This window comes from Hypanus sabinus, chromosome 5, assembly GCF_030144855.1.
Source record: "Hypanus sabinus isolate sHypSab1 chromosome 5, sHypSab1.hap1, whole genome shotgun sequence".
NCBI lineage: Eukaryota > Metazoa > Chordata > Chondrichthyes > Myliobatiformes > Dasyatidae > Hypanus > Hypanus sabinus.
In genome coordinates this window covers 68,397,407-68,417,042 of record NC_082710.1, presented here as the reverse complement: position 1 = coordinate 68,417,042, position 19,636 = coordinate 68,397,407, and the positions used below count along the sequence as shown (strand labels likewise).

Here is a 19,636-nt window from a genome sequence, read left to right as displayed (position 1 = left end):
TGGGAAGCCATCACGATCAGTGGCTTCGATGCTTTCAAGCTCCTGATGATATTATGGGCCTCTTTCATACTGGGAGGTTCCCCATGTCTTCTCTCACAGGTGTCCGGAGGATTTGATTAGTAACCTTTGGTTCGGCAGTGCTGTCGCAGTTTAAGTAGTTGTTGAAAGTACTCTCTCCATTGATTGTTGATCTCCTTCAGATCCTTTATCAAGTTCCTCCCATCCACTGAGCACAGAGGGTTTTTTCTGTAGTAACTTGGACCACAGTCTGCTTTGGTGGCATTGAGGAAGCCTCTCCTGTCACTAGTCTGCCAGGCTCTGGATTTCTAGTCCACCAAGTATTTAGCTCTCTCACCCTGTGCTCAACATTTGCCTTTGATTTGGAGTAAGTTTCTCTTTTGGCCTTTCTGCCAATGTCACTCAGCCAGGCTTTCCTTCTCGTGAAGATATTTTGTTCAATCTCCATGCCATTATCATCAAACCAATTCTGATGTTTTCTGAATTTGTAGGTATCGAAGATGGTGGATACAAGTAGACCCCAGTGTTCTTCAACATCCTCCGGATAGTCCATTTGGAAGTTTTCCCCAAACAAGGCCAAAAGGTGCCGTTGAGTGGTAATGTCAAGCGGGCTCTCAAGTCTTGGTCTGGTTAGCTTCTTATGAACTCTTGTCTTTTCACGTCTAACAGATGTGGTGGAGCAAATCAGGCGATGATCTGTCCAGCTATCATCTGTGTTATTCATGGCCCTTGTGACATTCACATCACAGTCAAGGAGATGCCACTGTTTAGATCAGGGGTGCTGCCATGATGCCTTGAATTTGTTTTGCTGGCAGAAGGGTGTTCATGATGATAAGATTGTGCTCAGCACATATGGTGAGAAGTATTCTATTTGACATGATGTTGCCAATGACTTCCTTTCCTATGGTACTCTTCCAATGGTTAAAGTCCTGGCACTGAAGTCCCCTAAGAGAACTATCTTATCCTCCTTGGGGATGCTCTACAGTGTCACGTCTAGGCAAACAAAGGCAGCCACTTTATCAAGCTCATTTGAGTCCAGAGTTGGTGCACAAGCACTCACGACAGTTGCCATCTGGTTAGATGATAGGCACCAAACAGATCGTCATGAGACGTTCACAGCCAAGAGAAATCTACAGATACTGGAAATCTGAGCAACACACTCAAAATGCTGGAGGAACTCAGCAGGCCAGGGAACATCTAGGAAAAGACTACAATCGACGTTTCAGGCCAAAACCATTCGGCAACAGACTTTCACTGATCCCAACTGCTAGTACAGAGAATTGATTGGCAAAGTAGTCTTTATTTCAAACCTAACACCGTGAATCTTGGGCTCATCAGTTTACTTCCCTTTTCAGAAGGTATAACCATCCTTCTTTCAGTTGCCCTTCATCTGCCACATGGGTTTCAGAAACAGCAGCTAGGTCAATTTGGCACCTTCTCAGATCTCTGGTGATGATTGCAATTTTTCTCTCTGGGTGATCACTGGTTGTATTATCTATCAGAGTGCTCACATTCAGGCTCCAAAGGTCATGCTTCTTTGTTTCTGACTGCATATGGTAATCTCTCTGGATGTGGTAACCCTGTCAGAAGTTTCGAGACAGCTATTTTTAGGGCCTTTTTTTCAGTCCTTTCCCTAAATGGGGTGAGCAGAGTGGATCCTAAATAAAACTGCTCAGTTGTGGGTGCAGCTGCTGAAGGGCTCTTTCTGCTCAGTCCAGTGACTGAATCAAACATCCACAGCCCAATTTGGCAGCTTGAGACTAGGAACTTTCTGATCTCATAATCCTGTTCCCTTTGCAATCTGCTGATCACCACAGGACTTAATCCAGGATGTTACGGTGAATTCCGTCAATGGAGAATGCCTGTGCATGACTTTAACATGATTCACAGGCAACCACCACACGGTCCTAGACATATCGGGGTCAGGATTGACTGGCACGGAATGCAAGACAACTGGATACTTTTCACTGCTGCAGTCTTTGTCCACCTTCACTGCCATTGTGATACGGCATCATCTTCTGCTAGCTCCACTGCAGAGGTTTTGGTTGGATTGCTGTGTCTGGAACCTTCCTCTTCATCTAACCACCACTAGTGACCCTACAAGTAGCTAAACCTCTGATGGCATGGTTCTCGGGATCTCAAGAACTCACAAGCTACTCCACCACCACAAGGTGACTCTTAGAGATATGAATTGTATGTTGTCATTAATAGAAATATAGAAGAGTTATGTAACTGCCTAAAGATCTAGATTACACAATATAATGTAAGAAAATGCAGCATTGGCATGAAAAATAAAAAAGCACATTATCTGAATAATGAGGGATTACATAAAGTAGGATGCCTTACCGCATGATTTGCTAGTATACAGGTAAAACAAGTAAACAGAAAACCTAACACAATAATATTGTTCATTGCTAGATGTCATTATCAGTGTCAACATTATGTACCGTGTCGTATGATGGTCTCATGACCATGACTGCTTTTGGCAAATTTTCTACATAGTGGTTTGACATTGCCTTCTTCTGGGCAGTGTCTTCACAAGATGAGTGACCCCAGTCATTATCCATAATCTACAGACTGTCTGCCTGGCTACAGTGCTCATATAACCAGGGCTTGTGATATGCACCAACTACTCATACGACCATCTACCACAGCTCCCATGGCTTCACATGACCATGATCTGGGGCTGGGCTAAGCAGGTGCGACTCCAAGGTTGACCTGCAGGCTAGGGGAGGGAAGGAGCATCTTACACCTCCTTTGGTAGAGACATATCTCCACCCCGTCACCAAGAGGTACTAAATACAAAAACAAGGTTGCTATACTTCAAGTTACCTAAGGTATCAACGAGACTATACTTTGAATATCATAAGTAATATTTGTCTACAACTGGAGTTTTTGGACACGAGTAGATATTCAGCATCTTTATCTCAAAACAGCTGCAGAGAGACTGCATTTACAAGCATTCTTGAGCTGACTGTTAAATCAGTGATCATAAAAATTGCTTGACAAATTATGTTTATTTTTTAAACTCACACAAAATATTAAAAACACAGAACCACTATTCTTTTACCAAGAAAAATTAACTACCTTCACTGTTTCCAGGTCTCCAGCCTTTGCTGCCTCCAAGAGTCGATAATCAACGTCTGAATTGTGCAATGGAACATTCTCTAAATAGAAACACGTATAGGATTATCATCCGTATTCATATAACACTTAAAACCTTTGTGTAAAATACTATAGTGTGCAGCTTTATGATGGGTCACTTATTAATCCAACAAACTGAAAAAATACTGAACTCTTTCATACAAATGTATACAATAGTTAAACAAGTGTAATTATACTCTTTTGAATACAATACTAATCTGCAAAAGATCTCTTACAAAGTTTAACTGAAAGGCCTCTTAATCTGCAGTACTGTGCAGAAGTCTTAAGGAGATAAAAATGTGAGTACTTAGCTTTATATTAGCTCACTAGTATTTAGTGTTATTTGGTAAATGGAAAGACAATATACTGTACTGTGCAAATGGCTCAGCCACCCTAGCTATATACTGTCCATGTAAATAGTTTTCACATTATTTCTTATTCTAAACCATTCTAACCTAAGTTATGTGCATGTCATAAAACATGGAATTGATAAAAAACAAACCAAAAAGAAATCAGTAATGACAAATTCACTTTATAAATTTATTCCTTAATATTAAGGCATCTTCCTTCCTATGATTGATAGAATCAGGATAAGGCATAACACATGTACCCAAAATAAAGATGTATAATCTGGAGGGTTTTCCTTGTTTCACGTTTTACTTTGCATGCTTCATGTCTTAAGTTAAAATTAAACCAAGTTGCTTAATATTATTGGGAGCAACAATTTCAATTCACAACTTTGGTACTCAATATGTGTAGATTAAGACACTCAGATATGCAGGCAGATTTACTTTATTTCAATGCTTTTCGTATTTGCTCCATTCATTAATGTGTAACCTAATGAAACAAAATCAAGACTACTCTTTGCAGAAAACAGAAAAAAGAACTGAAAGTGATGTAAACATGCAGCACGCAAGGGAGATTCTGCAGAGACTGTCCTGTGGCTTAGGCTATCTACATAGATGACAACTGATCTGCTGAATATTTCCAGCAGGTTCTAAACCCTAACGAAATGTACAATCCACTTACCATTAAGTATCTGCTGCACAGACTCATTCCCCATTTGTGCAGCTGTAAACCCTTGAAGAGACAAAATGGAAGGGTCACTGCCATAACTTAACAAGAGGCGACATGTCTGTAAGTGTCCACCATGTGCTGCTCGATGTAAAGCTGCTTGACCAAGGGTATCCAAAGCATTCATCTGTGAAAGTGAGATTAGTCAGAAGGAAAGGCACAGCAGGAGTTTTTTGTTGTACATACATACCATGACAAAGTTTTTGCTCTGTATTCACAAGAATAAATTTTTTCTTTTTTACAGGTTTATAATACAACTAGCTGCTACCCAGATCATTTGGGTTATAATGCTGGCAATAATAATGTTTGCATTTATTTTCATGCCATCAGTTTTTGTAGAGGAAATTATAAGCATTTAATTATTAAGTGAATAGAAGATTAACACTGTATACTTTAAAGTTACTATTTAAAACATACACACTGAAAAATATATTCAAAAAAATTTAATGTAATTCTCGAAGTGGGAATCACATTGTACAAATTTGATTTCGAAATTAAAGTCCATTAAACTATACTATTTCTTGCATTTGAATCCAATGTAAAATTAATGGATTACATTGATCTCTAATTCTGGACCAGCAAACATACAATGGGAAAGCATTGTATTTTGTAATCAAAGCCAACAATTTAGTGATCTATTAATCTGCATAGCAAAACTAAGTTGAACAAGAAATTGAAGTTGCTTCAATTTAAAAGGATATGTCTACTGTCTGAGGGACAAACACAATTTCAGAAAAAAGCACTACCAGTTGCTGATGTGTCCTCAAATTCATGTGGTAGTAATATTTTTTGCTGAGGCATAGCACTGGTAGAAACCAATTGTAGCATAAACACAAAGTACACTGGGGTCAAAGCAACACGTACAACACACTGGAGGAACTCAGCTGGTCGGGCAGCATCCATGGAAACAAACAGTCAATGTTTCGGGCCAAGACCCTTCGACAAAACTGAAGAGGGAGGGGGCAGGGGCTCTATAAAGAAGGTGCGGGGAGGGTGGGAAGGAGCAGGCTGGTGGGTGTCAGGTGAAAAACCAGTAGGAGGAAAGATCAAGGTGTGGGGGAGGGGAAGAAGGGAGGGAACAGGCAGGAAAGGTGAAGAAGAAATGTAAGGGGAAAGCACTATGGGTGGTAGAAGGCAGAATCATGAGAGAGGTGATATTGCATCCGGAGCTCCCGGTGCAGCCTCCTCTACATCGGCAAGACGTGACGCAGATTGGGGAACCGTTTCCTCGAGCACCTCCGCTCTGTCCACAACAGACAGGATCTCCCAGTTGCCACTCCAACTTTGCTTCACATTCCCATTCGGATATGTCCACACATAGCCTCCTCTACTGCCATGATGAGGCCAAACTCAGGTTGGAGGAGCAACACCTCATATATCCTCTAGGTAGTATCCAGCCCTTTGGCATGAACACTGAATTCTCCAACTTCTGGTAATTCCCTCCCTCTTCCGACTTTCACTCTGCCTCCTCCTCTAGCTGCCTATCATCTCTCTCATGATTCCGCCTTCTTCTACTACTCATCGTGCTTTCCCCTTATATCCCTTCTTCCTGCCTATCCTCTCCCCCACCCCTTGATCTTTCCTCTTACTGGTTTTTCATCTGGCACCTACCAGCCTTCTTCTGGCACTTCCCACCCTCCCGCCACCTTCTTTATAGGGCCTCTGCCCCTTCCCTCTTCAGTCCTGACGAAGGGTCTCGGTCCGAAACGCTGACTGCTTGTTTCCACGGATGCTAGCTGACCTGAGTTCCTCCAGCGTTTTGTACCAATAATAGCATGATTGAAGCTTCTTAAGTTTATGCAATGACACACCAAGTGGTGCCAGAATATTTAAAATTCAACAGGAAAATGTACCATTACAATGTCTGTCATACCATCAAATAGATTTACAAGTACAAGCTTCATTGGTGGTCCTCATTCATAACCTGAACTGCATTGTTCATGAAATAACTAGCAATTCAAATAGTGTTGAATGATATTTGGGCAAACTCCTTGTAACAGATCATGAAATGATACAATTCAGCCAAAGCTTTTCATTGAAATCATTTGTGATGAGTCTCCATATTTCATTCCTCCATTTTCTAATTTGAGCAAACTCTCACAGACGGCCTTCAAAAGTGCTTACATTCTGTTCTTCAGCGGTAATCGTTAAACATTTTCCCAAATGTATGTTTTAATACACATCTTCTATAATACCTCATAAATTACTGGTGGCATTTGATGAGAATTTTCAATTAACACTAAAGTAACACTTCTCATCAATTTATTATTACGAATAAGACCTGCAACTTCAGACCTAATGCTTCAATGGATTTTTGTGAACAATTGTACATTCATCCTAGACAGTACTTAGAATCTTCAGAAATTTTCCCTTTTAATTTTCCAACCAGTATCACATGTTGGAGTTAAGGGGAGTTTAAAAGCCGTATATGCAAATTCCCCAACCACCAAACTCCAGCCGCCACCTACCCCATCTGAAGTGTTGAAGAAATATCTGATGATGTTAAGGTTAGAGCAATTATGTTTTGTATTTGAACTTTAGCCAAAATGAGAGATGAAAAGTTCTACCGGTTCCACCATAAATACCCAAAACAAGAGGCACCTTTGTTACTATGAACAGCTTCCATATTTGTATCTATTTTTTTGGTATCACAGTAGATTCTTTCATACATTCATCCATCTTCATCCAAAAGATCATAGCTTATCCTCTGCAGAAACTTGGCGCATAAATTTTAAATCTTCTCTTTGTGATTCAGGTCGACCAAAAGTACTTAGTCAGCTCCACCCAAATATTTGAAACCTCAAAAATAAATCTGAAAATTTTTATCAATTTTCAACGGGGAAAATTAAAATTAGACACCTTTTGGCTATGGAGGACCTCCAGTAGGAGTTTTAAAGGAATAAACAATAAATATTGCCCTTATTATTATGCTAAGCCAACTCACAAAATTTCAAGGTTCTCGGTTTTCATTATTGAGCTATTCACAAAATATGACATTTATTGCATTATCTGAACCAATATTAAAATAAATACACCATCAATGCTGTTCACAGACTTCAGTTCAGCATTCAACACAATCATCCCTCAGAAACTGATTGGAAAACTGAGCTTACGAGGCCTGAACACCTCCCTCTGCAACTGGATCCTAGACTTCCTGACTGGGAGACAGGAAGTGACTAATCAGTCCGGATCGGGAGCAGCATCTCCAACACCATCACACTGAGCACGGGGGCCCCCCCCAGGGCTGTGTGCTCAGTCCACTGCTGTTCACTCTGCTGACCCACGACTGCTGCAACACACAGCTCAAACCACATCATCAAGTTCACTGATGACACGACCGTCGTGGATCTCATCAGCAAGAACAACAAGTCAGCTTACAGAGAGGAGGTGCAGCGGCTAACGGACTGGTGCAGAGCCAACAACCTGTCTCTGCATGTGAACAAAAGAGATGGTTGCCAACTTCAGGACCACCACTCCCCGCTGAACATCGACAGTTCCTCAGTAGAGATCATTAAGAGCACCAAATTTCTTGGTGTTCACCTGGCGGAGAATCTCACCTGGTCCATCAACACCAGCTGCATAGCAAAGAAAGCCCAGCAGCGTCTCTACTTTCTGCGAAGGCTGAGGGAAGTCCATCTCCCACCCCTCCCCCCCCCCCCCCCCCCCCCCAAATCCTCATCACATTCTACAGAGGTTGTATTGAGAGTATCCCGAGCAGCTGCATCACTGCCTGGTTTGGAAATTGCACCATCTCAGATCACAAGACCCTGCGGCAGATAGTGAGATCAACTGAGAAGATCATCGGGGTCTCTCTTCCTGCCATTACGGACCTTTACACTACACACTGCATCTGCAAAGCAAACAGCATTATGAAGGACCCCACGCACCCTTCACACAAACCCATTTCCCCCCTACTGTCTGGGAAAAGGCACTGAAGCAGTTGGGCTCTCACGACCAGACTATGTAACAATTTCTTCCCCCAAGCTATCAAACTCCTCAACAACCAGAGCCTGGACTGACACCTTACTGCCCTATTGTCCTGTTTATTATTTATTGTAATGCCTGCACTGTTTTGTGCACTTTATGCAGTCCTGGGTAGGTCTGTAGTCTAGTGTAGTTTTTGTCCTGTGTTGTTTTTTACATAGTTCAGTCTAGTTTTTGTACTGTGTCATGCAACACCATGGTCCTGAAAAAACATTGTCTCATTTTTACTATGTACTGTACCAGCAGTTATGGTCAAAATAACAATAAAAGTGACTTGACTATCAAACCAAGCAAAACTGTCTAATTGCAACACGAGTGAACCTGCGGATGCTGGAAATAAATAAAAAACACAAAATGCTGGCAGAACTCAGCAGGCCAGACAGCATCTATGGGAGGAGGTAATAACGACGTTTCGGGCCAAAACCCTTCATCAGGAGTGAAATAACATGGGATGTTCGAGGGGGGATAAGAAGTGGGGGGAGGGATAAAGTAGGGAGCTGGGAAGCGATAGGCTGGAGGGAAATGGGCTAGGGGGAAGGTGGAGAATTATGGGAAATAAAAGAGAAAGAAAGGTAGGGCTGGAGGAAGAGATTATAGTGAGGGGGGGAAAGAGAGAAAGAGAACCAGACTAAAATAATAGATAGGGATAGGGGTAAGGGTATCAACGGAGGTCAGTGAGTTGGACGTTCATGCCGGCAGGAAGGAGACTACCTAGGCGGGAGATAAGGTATCATGAATCATGAAGGTAGCCTTCAATCTTCTGCACTCTACAAGCTTGGAGATCCTCCAAAACTTTGTTGCCCATATCCAGGGGTGCATCATGCTTGCTGATCTACATGTCAATGAATTAGCTCCCAGTGAAGCAAAGGCTCACATTCTCATCATTATACAAATTCCTTCAGGGTTCATCCATCCCCACCTTGGTAATTCCTTCCAGTCCTACATCCCTGATGCCTGTAAGCTCTTCCAGTTCTACCGTCATTTTAGTCACTCGATCACAGGCTACTGAGGTCTGATGCTCTGGAAGCTCCACCTCTTCCTCCCTCACAAAGCTACACTGCCCTTTTACTTCCAGCTCCTGTTCTAATGACCTTTTATGGGGGACATTAAAGGCATTATAAAAAATGAAGTTGTCATGGTGTGGAAACAAACTAAATTGCATTAAGTTCGTGGAGTTTGAAGGAAAACATACCTTTGCTCCATGCTTGTGAAGAACTTCCACCACATCATTGTGTGCTCTTTCCGCAGCCACGTGTAGTGGTGTAAGAAAACTGTAAGAAATTTAAATATTAAATTTTGTAAATTATGTACAAAGGTTTAAAAAAAACTGTAGATAACTAAAATCCGAGACAAATAAGCTGAAAATGATCAGTGAATTAGACAGCATCTGTGGAGAGAAAAAAAGCTGAATGATTTTGATTGAATGTTAAACTATTAATTCCAGTTCTCCCAAAGATACTGCCTGAAATGTTGCAGACCCCATGTATTTTAATCTTCTGGATTAGCCTCCATGAGGGATTTTGTCAAACACCTTGCTAAAATCAATGTATACAACATCTACGACCTACCCTCATCAATCTCTCTCATCATCTTGTCAAAAAACTCAATCAAGTTGGGAAGACATGACCTTCCCAGAACTTTCCAGAGAAAAGGTGTTCCCAGTTAACACTTCTTAGTTCCTGCTGAATGCCCTTGTAATTTGCCCTACTCCAATTTAAAACTCTCCCATGAGGACCATCCCTAACCTCATCTACAGCTTTCCTGAAAGTGAAGGAGTTCTGGTCACTGTTCCCTAACTGTTCACCCACTAACAGGCCAGTCATCTATCTGGCCAGGCTCATTACCCAACACCAGGTCCAGGATGGCCACTCCTCTTGTTGGACTGTCCACATACTGATTTAAGAAACCTTCTTTAACAAGTTCTACCCCATTTAAACCCCTTGCACTAAGGTGGTCTTAGTTTATATTTGTGAAGTTGAAATCCTACATGATAACAACCCTATTATTTTAACTCATTTCCTTAATTTCATTACATATTTGTTCCTCAATGTCCCGGTGGCTATTAGGGACTCTGTTGTACAATTCTATCAGTGACCGCACCCTTCCTATTCCTATCCTCTCCATTACGTCTCCCGAGAACAACTGTGATATTGTCCCTGATTAGCAATGCAACTCTTCTTTTTCCTCCTCTATCTTAACTAAAACTTCAAAAACCTGTTATCACCCATTCCTGCCTCAACTAAGTTTCAATACTGGTGACAACATCATAGATCCATGTCCTGATCCATGTTCTAAGTTCATTACCCTTTCCTATAATATTCCTAGCACTAAAATACACTCACTTCAAACTAACCGACTTATTATACCTGTTATTTCGATTTTGCCTTTCAACACTTGCCCTGGCATCTAACTTCTGGTCCAAACGTTCCCTTACTGACCTGGGGCTCCTGTTCCCAACCCCTTACAAAACTAGCTTAAACTCCCCCAAGCAGCATCAGCAAACCTCCAGGGTAGGATATCGATGCCCCTGCAGTTCAGGTGCAACCCATCCCTCTAATACAGGTCACCCTTTCCCCAGAAAAGGCTCCAACGATCCAAGAACTTGAAACCTTGTCCCCTGCCCCATTTCCTCAGCACTCATTCATTGTGCTACTGTGGCACAGGGAGCAACGTACTATGGATACTGTGAATAGAATATACGATAACGTTCAGTTGGTGCTAATCAGAAATGTAAGAATTTGAATACTTTATGGAAAAGGTTACTTCAAGTTACTATGACATTTTGTCTTGTACAAGTTACTGCATATAAAAATACACATCGTTTTCAAAAGGGAAATTTACAAAGTTAATCCTTTTATGTCAACATTAACCAATGTGGTTAGGATAGGCAATGCTTATCATATTTTTATAAATCATCACATAGTTAATCCAACGATCAGACTTGCAGACTACATGATGTAATTTCAGGTTCACTATTAGTTACTTTAGTCATCCTAAAGCAATTTTCCCTTCACCATCAACAAAAACGAAAACATCTTCAGTTACAGCCCAACATTTTTAAGATATGTAATTTGACAGTGTTTATAACTGGCTTAATAAATTCAGATACAAGTAAACTTATTAATAACAAATACTTACTCTTTATTCTTCTCATTCACATTTGCTCCTTTTCTCAAAAGCAGTTCTGTTACCTGCTTCCGTTTTGGGTGTTGTGAAGCCACAGCACAATGCTGAAAAAGGAATTCAGATGTCATTTTCCACATTTTAATTGCTTTTAACTAAATGTCAGCGATATACAGTGCCCACATAAAAATTCACCCCCTTGGAAGTTTCTGGTTTTATTGTTATACAATATTGAATCATAGTGGGTTTAGTTTGGCTTTTTTGACACTGAACAACAGAAAGACTCTAGTGTCAAAATGAAAACAGATCTTTATAATCTAAATTAATTACAAACATAAAACACAAAATTCATTGTACAAGTATTCAACTCTCTTTAATATGACACACCAAATTATCACTGGTGCAGTCAATTGGTATCAGAAATTACATAAGTAGTTAACTGGAGACCTGTGTGCAGTCAAGGTGTTTCAATTGATTGTAGTAAAAATACACAGGTATCTGGTCCAACTGCTGGTGAGTCAGTACCCTGGCAAAAGCCACACCATGAAGTCAAAAGAACACTCCAAGCAACTCTGCGAAAAGGTTGTTGAAAAGCACAAGTCAGGAAATGGATAAGTCAAGTCAGTTAAGTACAGTTAAGTCAATCATCAAGAAATGGAAAGAATGTGGTTCAGCTATAAATCTGCCTACAGCAGGCCATCCACAAAAACTAAGTGACTGTTCAAGAAGGGAACTAGTGGGTGATGCCACTAAGAGACCTATGACAACTCTGGAGGAGTTATAAAATTCAGGAGCTGAGATGGAAGAGACTGTGCACAGAACGGTTGTCCAGTCACAGCTTTATGGAAGAGTGCAAAGTGAAGGCCACTGTTGAAAAACACTCACATGAAATCTCAGCTAGAGTTTGCCAGAAGGCATGTGGGAGACTGAAGTCAGCTGGAAGAATGTTGTACAACCTGATGAAATCAAAATTGAGCTTTTAGGGCATCAGACAAAACGCTATGTTTGGCATAAGTCAAACAATGCACATCATCAGTAACACAACATCCCTACCATGAAGCATGCTGATGGCTGCATCATGCTGTGCAGATGTTTCAGTGTAGCAGGCCCTGGAAGGCCTGTGAAGGAAAAATGCTTGAGAGAGTGAAATGAATGCAGTAAAATCCTGATGCAGTCTGCAAGAGAGCTGTGACTTGGGAGATAATTTGTTTTTCTAGCAAGACAATGGCCAAAGTTGCACAAGAATAGCTTAAAAACAACTAAGTTAACGTCCTGGAGTAGCTATGTCAGAGCCTATACCTCAATCCAATTGAGAATTTGTGGCTATACTTGAAAAGGGCTGTTCACTCACAATTCTCATGCAATTTGACAGAACTTGAGCAGTTTTGTAAAGAAAGGGGAAATGTTGTGGTATCCAGATGTGCAAAGCTGATAGAGATCTATCCACACAGAGTCAAGACTGTAACCGCTATCAAAGGTGCATCTACTAAATACTGACCTGAAGGGGGTGAATACTTATGCAACCAATTATTTTGAGTTCTATGCTTGCAATTAATTTACATCACTTTGACACAAGTCTTTTTCTGTTGATCAATGTCAAAAAAGCCAAATTAAATCCACTGTGATTCAATGTTGTAAAACAATAAAACATGAAAACTTCCGGGGATGGGGGGGGGGGGGGGGGTGGGTGTGGAATACTACTTATAGGCACTGCAAATAGTTTTTATCAGCATATAGAATACAATACATATATCAATGCAGGACTTTTTTTTTTACAGAGACACAAGAGACCACAGTTGGAAATTTGGAGAAACAGAAAGGAGCAAAGAAATTCAGCAGGCTAGGTAGCATCTATGTAGGGAAATGGCCATTTGGCCTTTCAGAACAAGGCCTTTCCTCTAGACTGGAAAGAAAGGTGCAGGTGCGAGGGCTAGCAAGGGAAGTAGGGATCCAGGTGGGGGGGGGGGGGGTTTAGGCAGATGAGATTTGGAATAATATCAAAGGCTGGAAGGTGATAGGTAGAAGTGACAAAGGGTTGAAGATTATGGAATATGATAGGAAACCTTTGAAGAACAGTGGATGATGGCATAAAGGGGAGCGAGGTGGAGATGGGAAATCCATGCAAGGAGTGTGGGTGATGGAGATAGGAACAGAGAATGTGGGAAAGGATAAGGTGAAGGGGGCAAGTTGGATCAGGAGAAGATAAAAGGAAAGGAAAATGAGAAATGGGGAAAAAAGACAGAGGGCGAGAAGTTATCGAAAGTTTGAAAATTCAGTGTTCATGCAGGTTGGAGACTGCCTAGGCAGGATATGAGGTATTGTTCCTCTTAGAATGCCCAGGTGGACCAGGAGGTGAATTTTTATATATCAGCAGCCAACCAACCAGAATGGACATCACTATGAGACAATGTCAATGAAAAAACAGTGAAAATTACAATAATTCTGAGTCAAAGAAATCGGAAATGTTAACCGAATGGACAAATCTTCAATGTTAATACAAAACAGCAATACTCAAATAAAGTGAGCTCTAACATTCCCTAATAGTGAAAAACCTTTCCTTGCATATATGACACATAAACTCTTCTCTGGCTTCCAACTGGGTCCAGGTGTTGATTTTAACTGACGTTTCAATGACAAACTCCACCATCTTCATCAGGGATGATACCCAGGCATGATTAGGCCTGTGGTCTATATACTCAACTCTCATCAACCATCCCTCCAGATTGGTTAGTCCTCAATCAATTTTTATTTAGAACGAGACCTTTGTCTTTGTTAAAATTCTTTTATTCTTATTTCAATGGCTTTCTTCATCTTCATGAAGGTCTCACTCTAAGTAAGAACTGGAATATGATTTTAAACAAGGTGGGATAGCAAAAGCCTGATTGGGTGAGGACTAACCAATCAAGGAGAAACGGATGTCGGGGAATTGAGTATATATACACCATCAGACTAGATATCATCCCTGATGAAGATGCTGGAGTTTGTTATCCAAACATCAGTTAAAATTGACACCTGGACTCGGCTGGAAGCCTGAGAAAAGTTTATGCAATCCCTAATAGGTTTAGTTCCACTAATGATTAATTCAAGAAGATGCACTTTGCTTAAATTCCAAGCTACTATGCAAAAACAAAATAGTCTTCTTGCTCACATAAGAAACCCTCTGCTGGCAAGTTGTTTTACCCATTGAACATAATACTTTGTTGATATCAAGACTTCAGGACTGCAATTCCCCAAGAGAAAACAACATTGGTAAAGAATGGCACAGTGGCACAACTGGTAGAACTGCTGTCACACAGTACCAGGGAGATTCTTGAGTTTGCACGTTTTCAGTGACTGCTTAGGCTTCCTTTCCCTCTGGCCAACAACATGCAGGTTGGTAGGTTAAACGGCCACAGCAAATTGCCCCTAGTGTATAGGTGAGTGGTAGAATTTGTAGGTAGTTGATAGAAAGAGGGGAGAATAAAACTGTGGCTCATGTAGGATTTGTGTACATGGGTGGTTGATGGCTTGTGAAGACCCAGTGGGTCAAATGTTCCTACGCCATATCTCTATATAACTGGGCATTATCTACTACTGGTTTGTCTTAGTTTAGCATGTTATATTGAGCTTTTAAAGCACGACAACTGATTGTGCTTTCCCTGCTACAAAATTCTTCAGCTGTACAAGATCATTCATTTATTTTTTAAAACCATTTTAAAGCAAATTTTTCTGCAATAAGCACAGTTCAGATCATTACCAGTGGGGTTTCATGGGTCTGTGGATGCTTGAAATTTATTATCTCTAAAGCAAGACTCTTTTTCACTTTTGCCAAATCAGCTTCCTTTGCAGCTTGCAGTAACGAATGGCCTTTAAATTCATCTGTTTAAAAAAAAGAAAGTAGTTTACTTCATTTAATTCCAAAACTGGCTTCGTTAAAAGTATTAGGCTTTTGTTCATACATTATATTTAATCTTCTACTAATTATAAAGCAGCAGAAATAGAACTCATGCCAATGAAACTTACGACATTCTGAACAAGAGATCCTGCAGATGCTGGAAATCCAAAGCAACACACACAAAAAATGCTGGAGGAACACAGGACAGGCAGCATCTCTGGAAATGAATAAACAGTCGATGTTTCAGGCCAAGACCCTTCTTCAGGACTGCTAAAGGGGTAAGACACCGGAATAAAAAGGTGGCAGAAGAGGAAGGAGGACTAGCTAGAAATTACCAGAAGGAGAAATTCATACCATCAGGTTGGAGGCTACCTAGATGGAATATGAGATGTTGCTCCTCCACCCTGAGAGTGGCCTCATCATGGCAAAAGAGGCGGCTATGGACCAACATGGCGGACGGGGAACAGGGATAAGAATTAAAAAGCGTGGCCACTGGGAAATTCTACTTTTAGCAGATAGCATGGAGGTATTCGACAAAGTGGTCCCCCAATTTACGTCAGGTTTCACCAATGTGGAGGAGGTTGCATCAGCTGCACTTGATACAATAGACAATCCCAAAAGATTTGCAGGTGAAAGGTTGCCTCACCTGGAAGGACTGTTTAGGGCCATGAATGGAGGCAAGGGAGCAGATGAATGGGCAGGTGCAGCATTTCTGTTGCTTGTAGTGACATGTGCCAGGAGGGAGATTAATGGGGAGACGAATGGACAAGGGAATCATGGAGAAAGCGACCCCTGCAGCAAGCAGAGGGTGCGGGGGGTGGGGGGGGGGAAGAGATGGTAAAGATATGCTTGGTGGTAGGATCCTATTGAAGATGGTGGAACTTGTGGAGAATGATGTGGTCAACTGTGGCGTATGACGGAGTGGTTTGTGAGAACAAAAGGAAATCTGCTCCGCTTAAGGAAGATGGAAGATGAGTGAACACAGATGTCACAAAAATGAGAAGATGAAGGTGAGGGCAGCGTCAGTGATGGAGGAAGGGAAACCCCGTTCTTTGAAGAAGGACAACATTCTTCTTTGAAGAAGGAAAGCAAAACCTCATTTCGGAAACAGGTGGTGGAAATAAAGGAACTGAGAAAAGGGAATTGCATTTTTACAGTCAAGAGTGGGAAGAGGTACAGTCAAAATAGCCATGGGAACTTGTAGGTTTATAAATGACATTCTAAGTAAATTTAGTATATTAAATTTGAATTGAATTTCAGTTTATTGTCATTTAGAAACCACAAATGCAGTTAAAAAATGAGACAATGTTCCTCCAGAATGATGTCACAAAAGCACACGACAAAACAGACTACACCAGAACATCCACATAACATTTGGCAATCCCCAAATCCAGAGTCAGGTATGGCTGCTGCGTATTAATATCGCGCTACCATCTTAGCGCGTTCCCCAGAAAGGAGCTCCAACCCACCAAACAAAACAAGACTACCCAGACACACCAAGTCAAGAGACCAACCCTACCAGCCAACAAACCAAAAACTAAAGATACGAGACCTACACAAAACCACAGTTACATATAGTTATAGTTAACGCATAGTTATAACAGTGCAGACAATACCATAATTGATAAAAAAAAAACCATAGGCACAGTAAAAATAGTCCAAAGATGTTAAAAGACTATAAGTTCAAAAGAAACCACCACACAGTTTCCACAAGTCCTCAGGGTCCCGATAGACTCGTCATCCCATGCAGGCGGCAGAAGGGAATACCCCCGCTATGGACTATATGGACGCTATGGACCCCCGCTATGGCTATACATGTCACCATAAACAACACAGATACATTTTCTTGCGGGCATATTCAATAAATCTATAGAATAATAACCACAACAGAATCAAATGGTTGAATACCCAAGTTAGACAGTCTTTCAAGTGCAGAAGACAATAAAAAGAAATAATAATAAAAATTGAGAACATGAGATGAAGAGTCCTTGAAAATGTATCGATTTGTTGTAGGAACACTTCAATGATGGGGTAAGTGAAGTTGAGTGAAGCTCAAGGTTTAATGTAATTTATTATCAAAGTATGTATGCAATATACAACTGCATACATATGTCAGAGTTAACCCTTTTGGTTCAACAGCCTGATGGTTGAGGGGTAGCAACAGTTCCTGAACCTAATGATGTGAGTCCTGAGGTTCCAGTACCTTCTTCCTGATGGCAGCAACAAAAAGAGAGCATGCCCTGTGTGGTCTCTGATGATGAATGCTGCTTTACTGTGACAGTTTTTCATGCAGATGTGCTCAATGGCAGGGAGAGCTTTACTCGTGATGGACTAGACCACTACTTTAAGTAGGATTTTCCATTCAAGGGCATTGGTGCTTCCATACCAGGCTGTGATGCAACCAGTTAATCCACTCTCTGCTACACCTCTATAGAAGTGTATGGTGCGGTGCATCTGTGCTGAAGGAGATCAAGGAGGAGATGCTGTTGCCAATTTGAACTGACTGGGTTCTGCAAGTGAGGAAATCGAAGATCCAATTGAACAAGGAGTAACTGAGGCCAAGACCTTGGAGCTTATTAATTAGTTTTGAAGTGATGATGGTATGGAAAGCTGAGCTATAGATGATAAACCTGATGTATGCATCTTTACCGTCCTGATTTCAGAGTTGAGTCAAGAGGCAATGAAATGGCATATATACGGTGGACCTGTTGCTCCAGTAGGAAAATTAGAGTGGATCTAAGTCACTTCTATGGCAGGAGTTGATATGTTTCGTCAACAACCTCTCAAAACACTTCATCACTGTGGATGCAAGTCACTGAGGCAGGTCACCAAGTTCTTCTTGGGCATAGATATAACTGAAGCCTGGTTGAAGCAAGTGGGTACCTCAGACTGACAAGCGACAGGTTAAAGGTCTCAGTGAACACTCCAGCCAATTGATCAGCACAGGTCTTTGGTACTTGGCCAGGTATGCCGTCTAGGCCGGATGCTTTTCATGGGTTCACCCTCCTGAAGGCTGCTTGCACATCAGCCTCAGACTGAAATCATAGAATCAACGGGAGCTGTGGGAGTTTCTGATGGTTATTCCATGTTTTGACAATCAAAACAAACACAGAAGGCATTAAGTGCTCCTGGAAGCAAAGCCTTGTTGTTGCCTACGTCGCTCAATTTAACTTTGTAAGAGGTGGTAGTATTCAAGCCCTGCCATAACTGTTGAGCATCCTTCATTGATTCAAGTTTAGCACTTCGCTTGTGAAATGGCTTTCCAGAGATCATACCTGGATCTCTTATAACTTTCTTGGTCAGCAGACTCGAATGCCTCTGATCTGGCTCTCAGCAGATTACTGACCTCATGGTTTATCCAGGACTTCTAAATGGGGAAGAATCAAACATTTCGGGGGGTGGGGGGAACACTCATCTCCAACTGTTTTAATAAAGTCCTTTACAACTGTGGTGTATTCACTTAGGTCCATAGATTAGTCCTTGAACACAGCTCAGTCTACTGACTCGAAACAATCTAGCCACTTCTGCCTCCAGCAACCACCTCTTTGTTAGCCTAACCTCTGGAGCCCTGCTCCTTAGCCTCTACCTGTACACAAGTAGAAGAACAGCCAAATGATATGATTTACCAAAATACGGTCTGGGCATAAACGGTAGGCATTCCTTATCTTAGTATAACAATGGTCTGGTATACTTGGACCTCCAGCGCTACAGGTTATACGCTGATGATAATTAGGCAGGGTTTTCTTCAAACAAACCGAGCTGAAGTCCCTGACTATGATTTGAAATCTGTCGAGATGGACTGTATCTTGTTTGGAGATGGCATCTAACAATATCTCAAGTGCTTGACTATAGTCAGCCAAGATTATGGAGAACTCCCTAGGTAAACAGAACAGACATCTTTTGACCTTTAGGTGTTCAAAGTGGGGGGAACACGAGTTTGACAAATCCATCACATTGGAGCACCACTGAGAGTTTATCATGAAACACACACCTCCAACTTCTGCCTTTTCTGAATCATTTGTTCCATTTAGTAAATCGAGAAGCCTTCCAGTTTGACTGTTGTATCTGGCATGCTGGGAGACAGCCGAGTTTCACTCAGACATAGTCCCTCATTTCTCAACGCTAAAGCAATCTTACCCTGAAGATCTTAATTTTGTTCTCCAGCGACTGCATATTTGCTAACAGAATGCTGGGTAGTGGGGGCCTCATCCCTCTTTGTTTCAATCTAGCTTGGAGTCCTCCTCTCCTGCCTCGCTTATGGGTATGGCGAAGAACTTAATCGTCCGCTAAAATGGGCTGTACCTGTCTGGTCTGCTGTGACCTTCAAACAACCGTAAAATCTACAGATCATTCAGTTGATTTAAAAGTACATTGCTTGGAGGGAAGTTAAATGCTGTAGATTGCACTGAGAGTAATTCA

At 41.4% G+C, this 19,636-nt stretch overlaps 1 protein-coding gene across 2 annotated transcripts in view; it reads right to left on the bottom strand.

The window, feature by feature from the left end:
• LOC132394225 (poly [ADP-ribose] polymerase tankyrase-1) overlaps positions 1-19,636 on the bottom strand; it is a 124,074-nt gene that overhangs the window by 44,569 nt on the left and 59,869 nt on the right. For both annotated transcript variants that reach the window (XM_059970098.1, XM_059970099.1), the window contains 5 exons: positions 15,080-15,201; positions 11,359-11,450; positions 9,413-9,491; positions 4,192-4,363; positions 3,106-3,185 (listed from right to left, as the gene is read on the bottom strand). In XM_059970098.1, the coding sequence (XP_059826081.1) occupies positions 3,106-3,185; positions 4,192-4,363; positions 9,413-9,491; positions 11,359-11,450; positions 15,080-15,201 (545 nt within the window). The remainder of the gene's footprint in view (positions 1-3,105; positions 3,186-4,191; positions 4,364-9,412; positions 9,492-11,358; positions 11,451-15,079; positions 15,202-19,636) is intronic.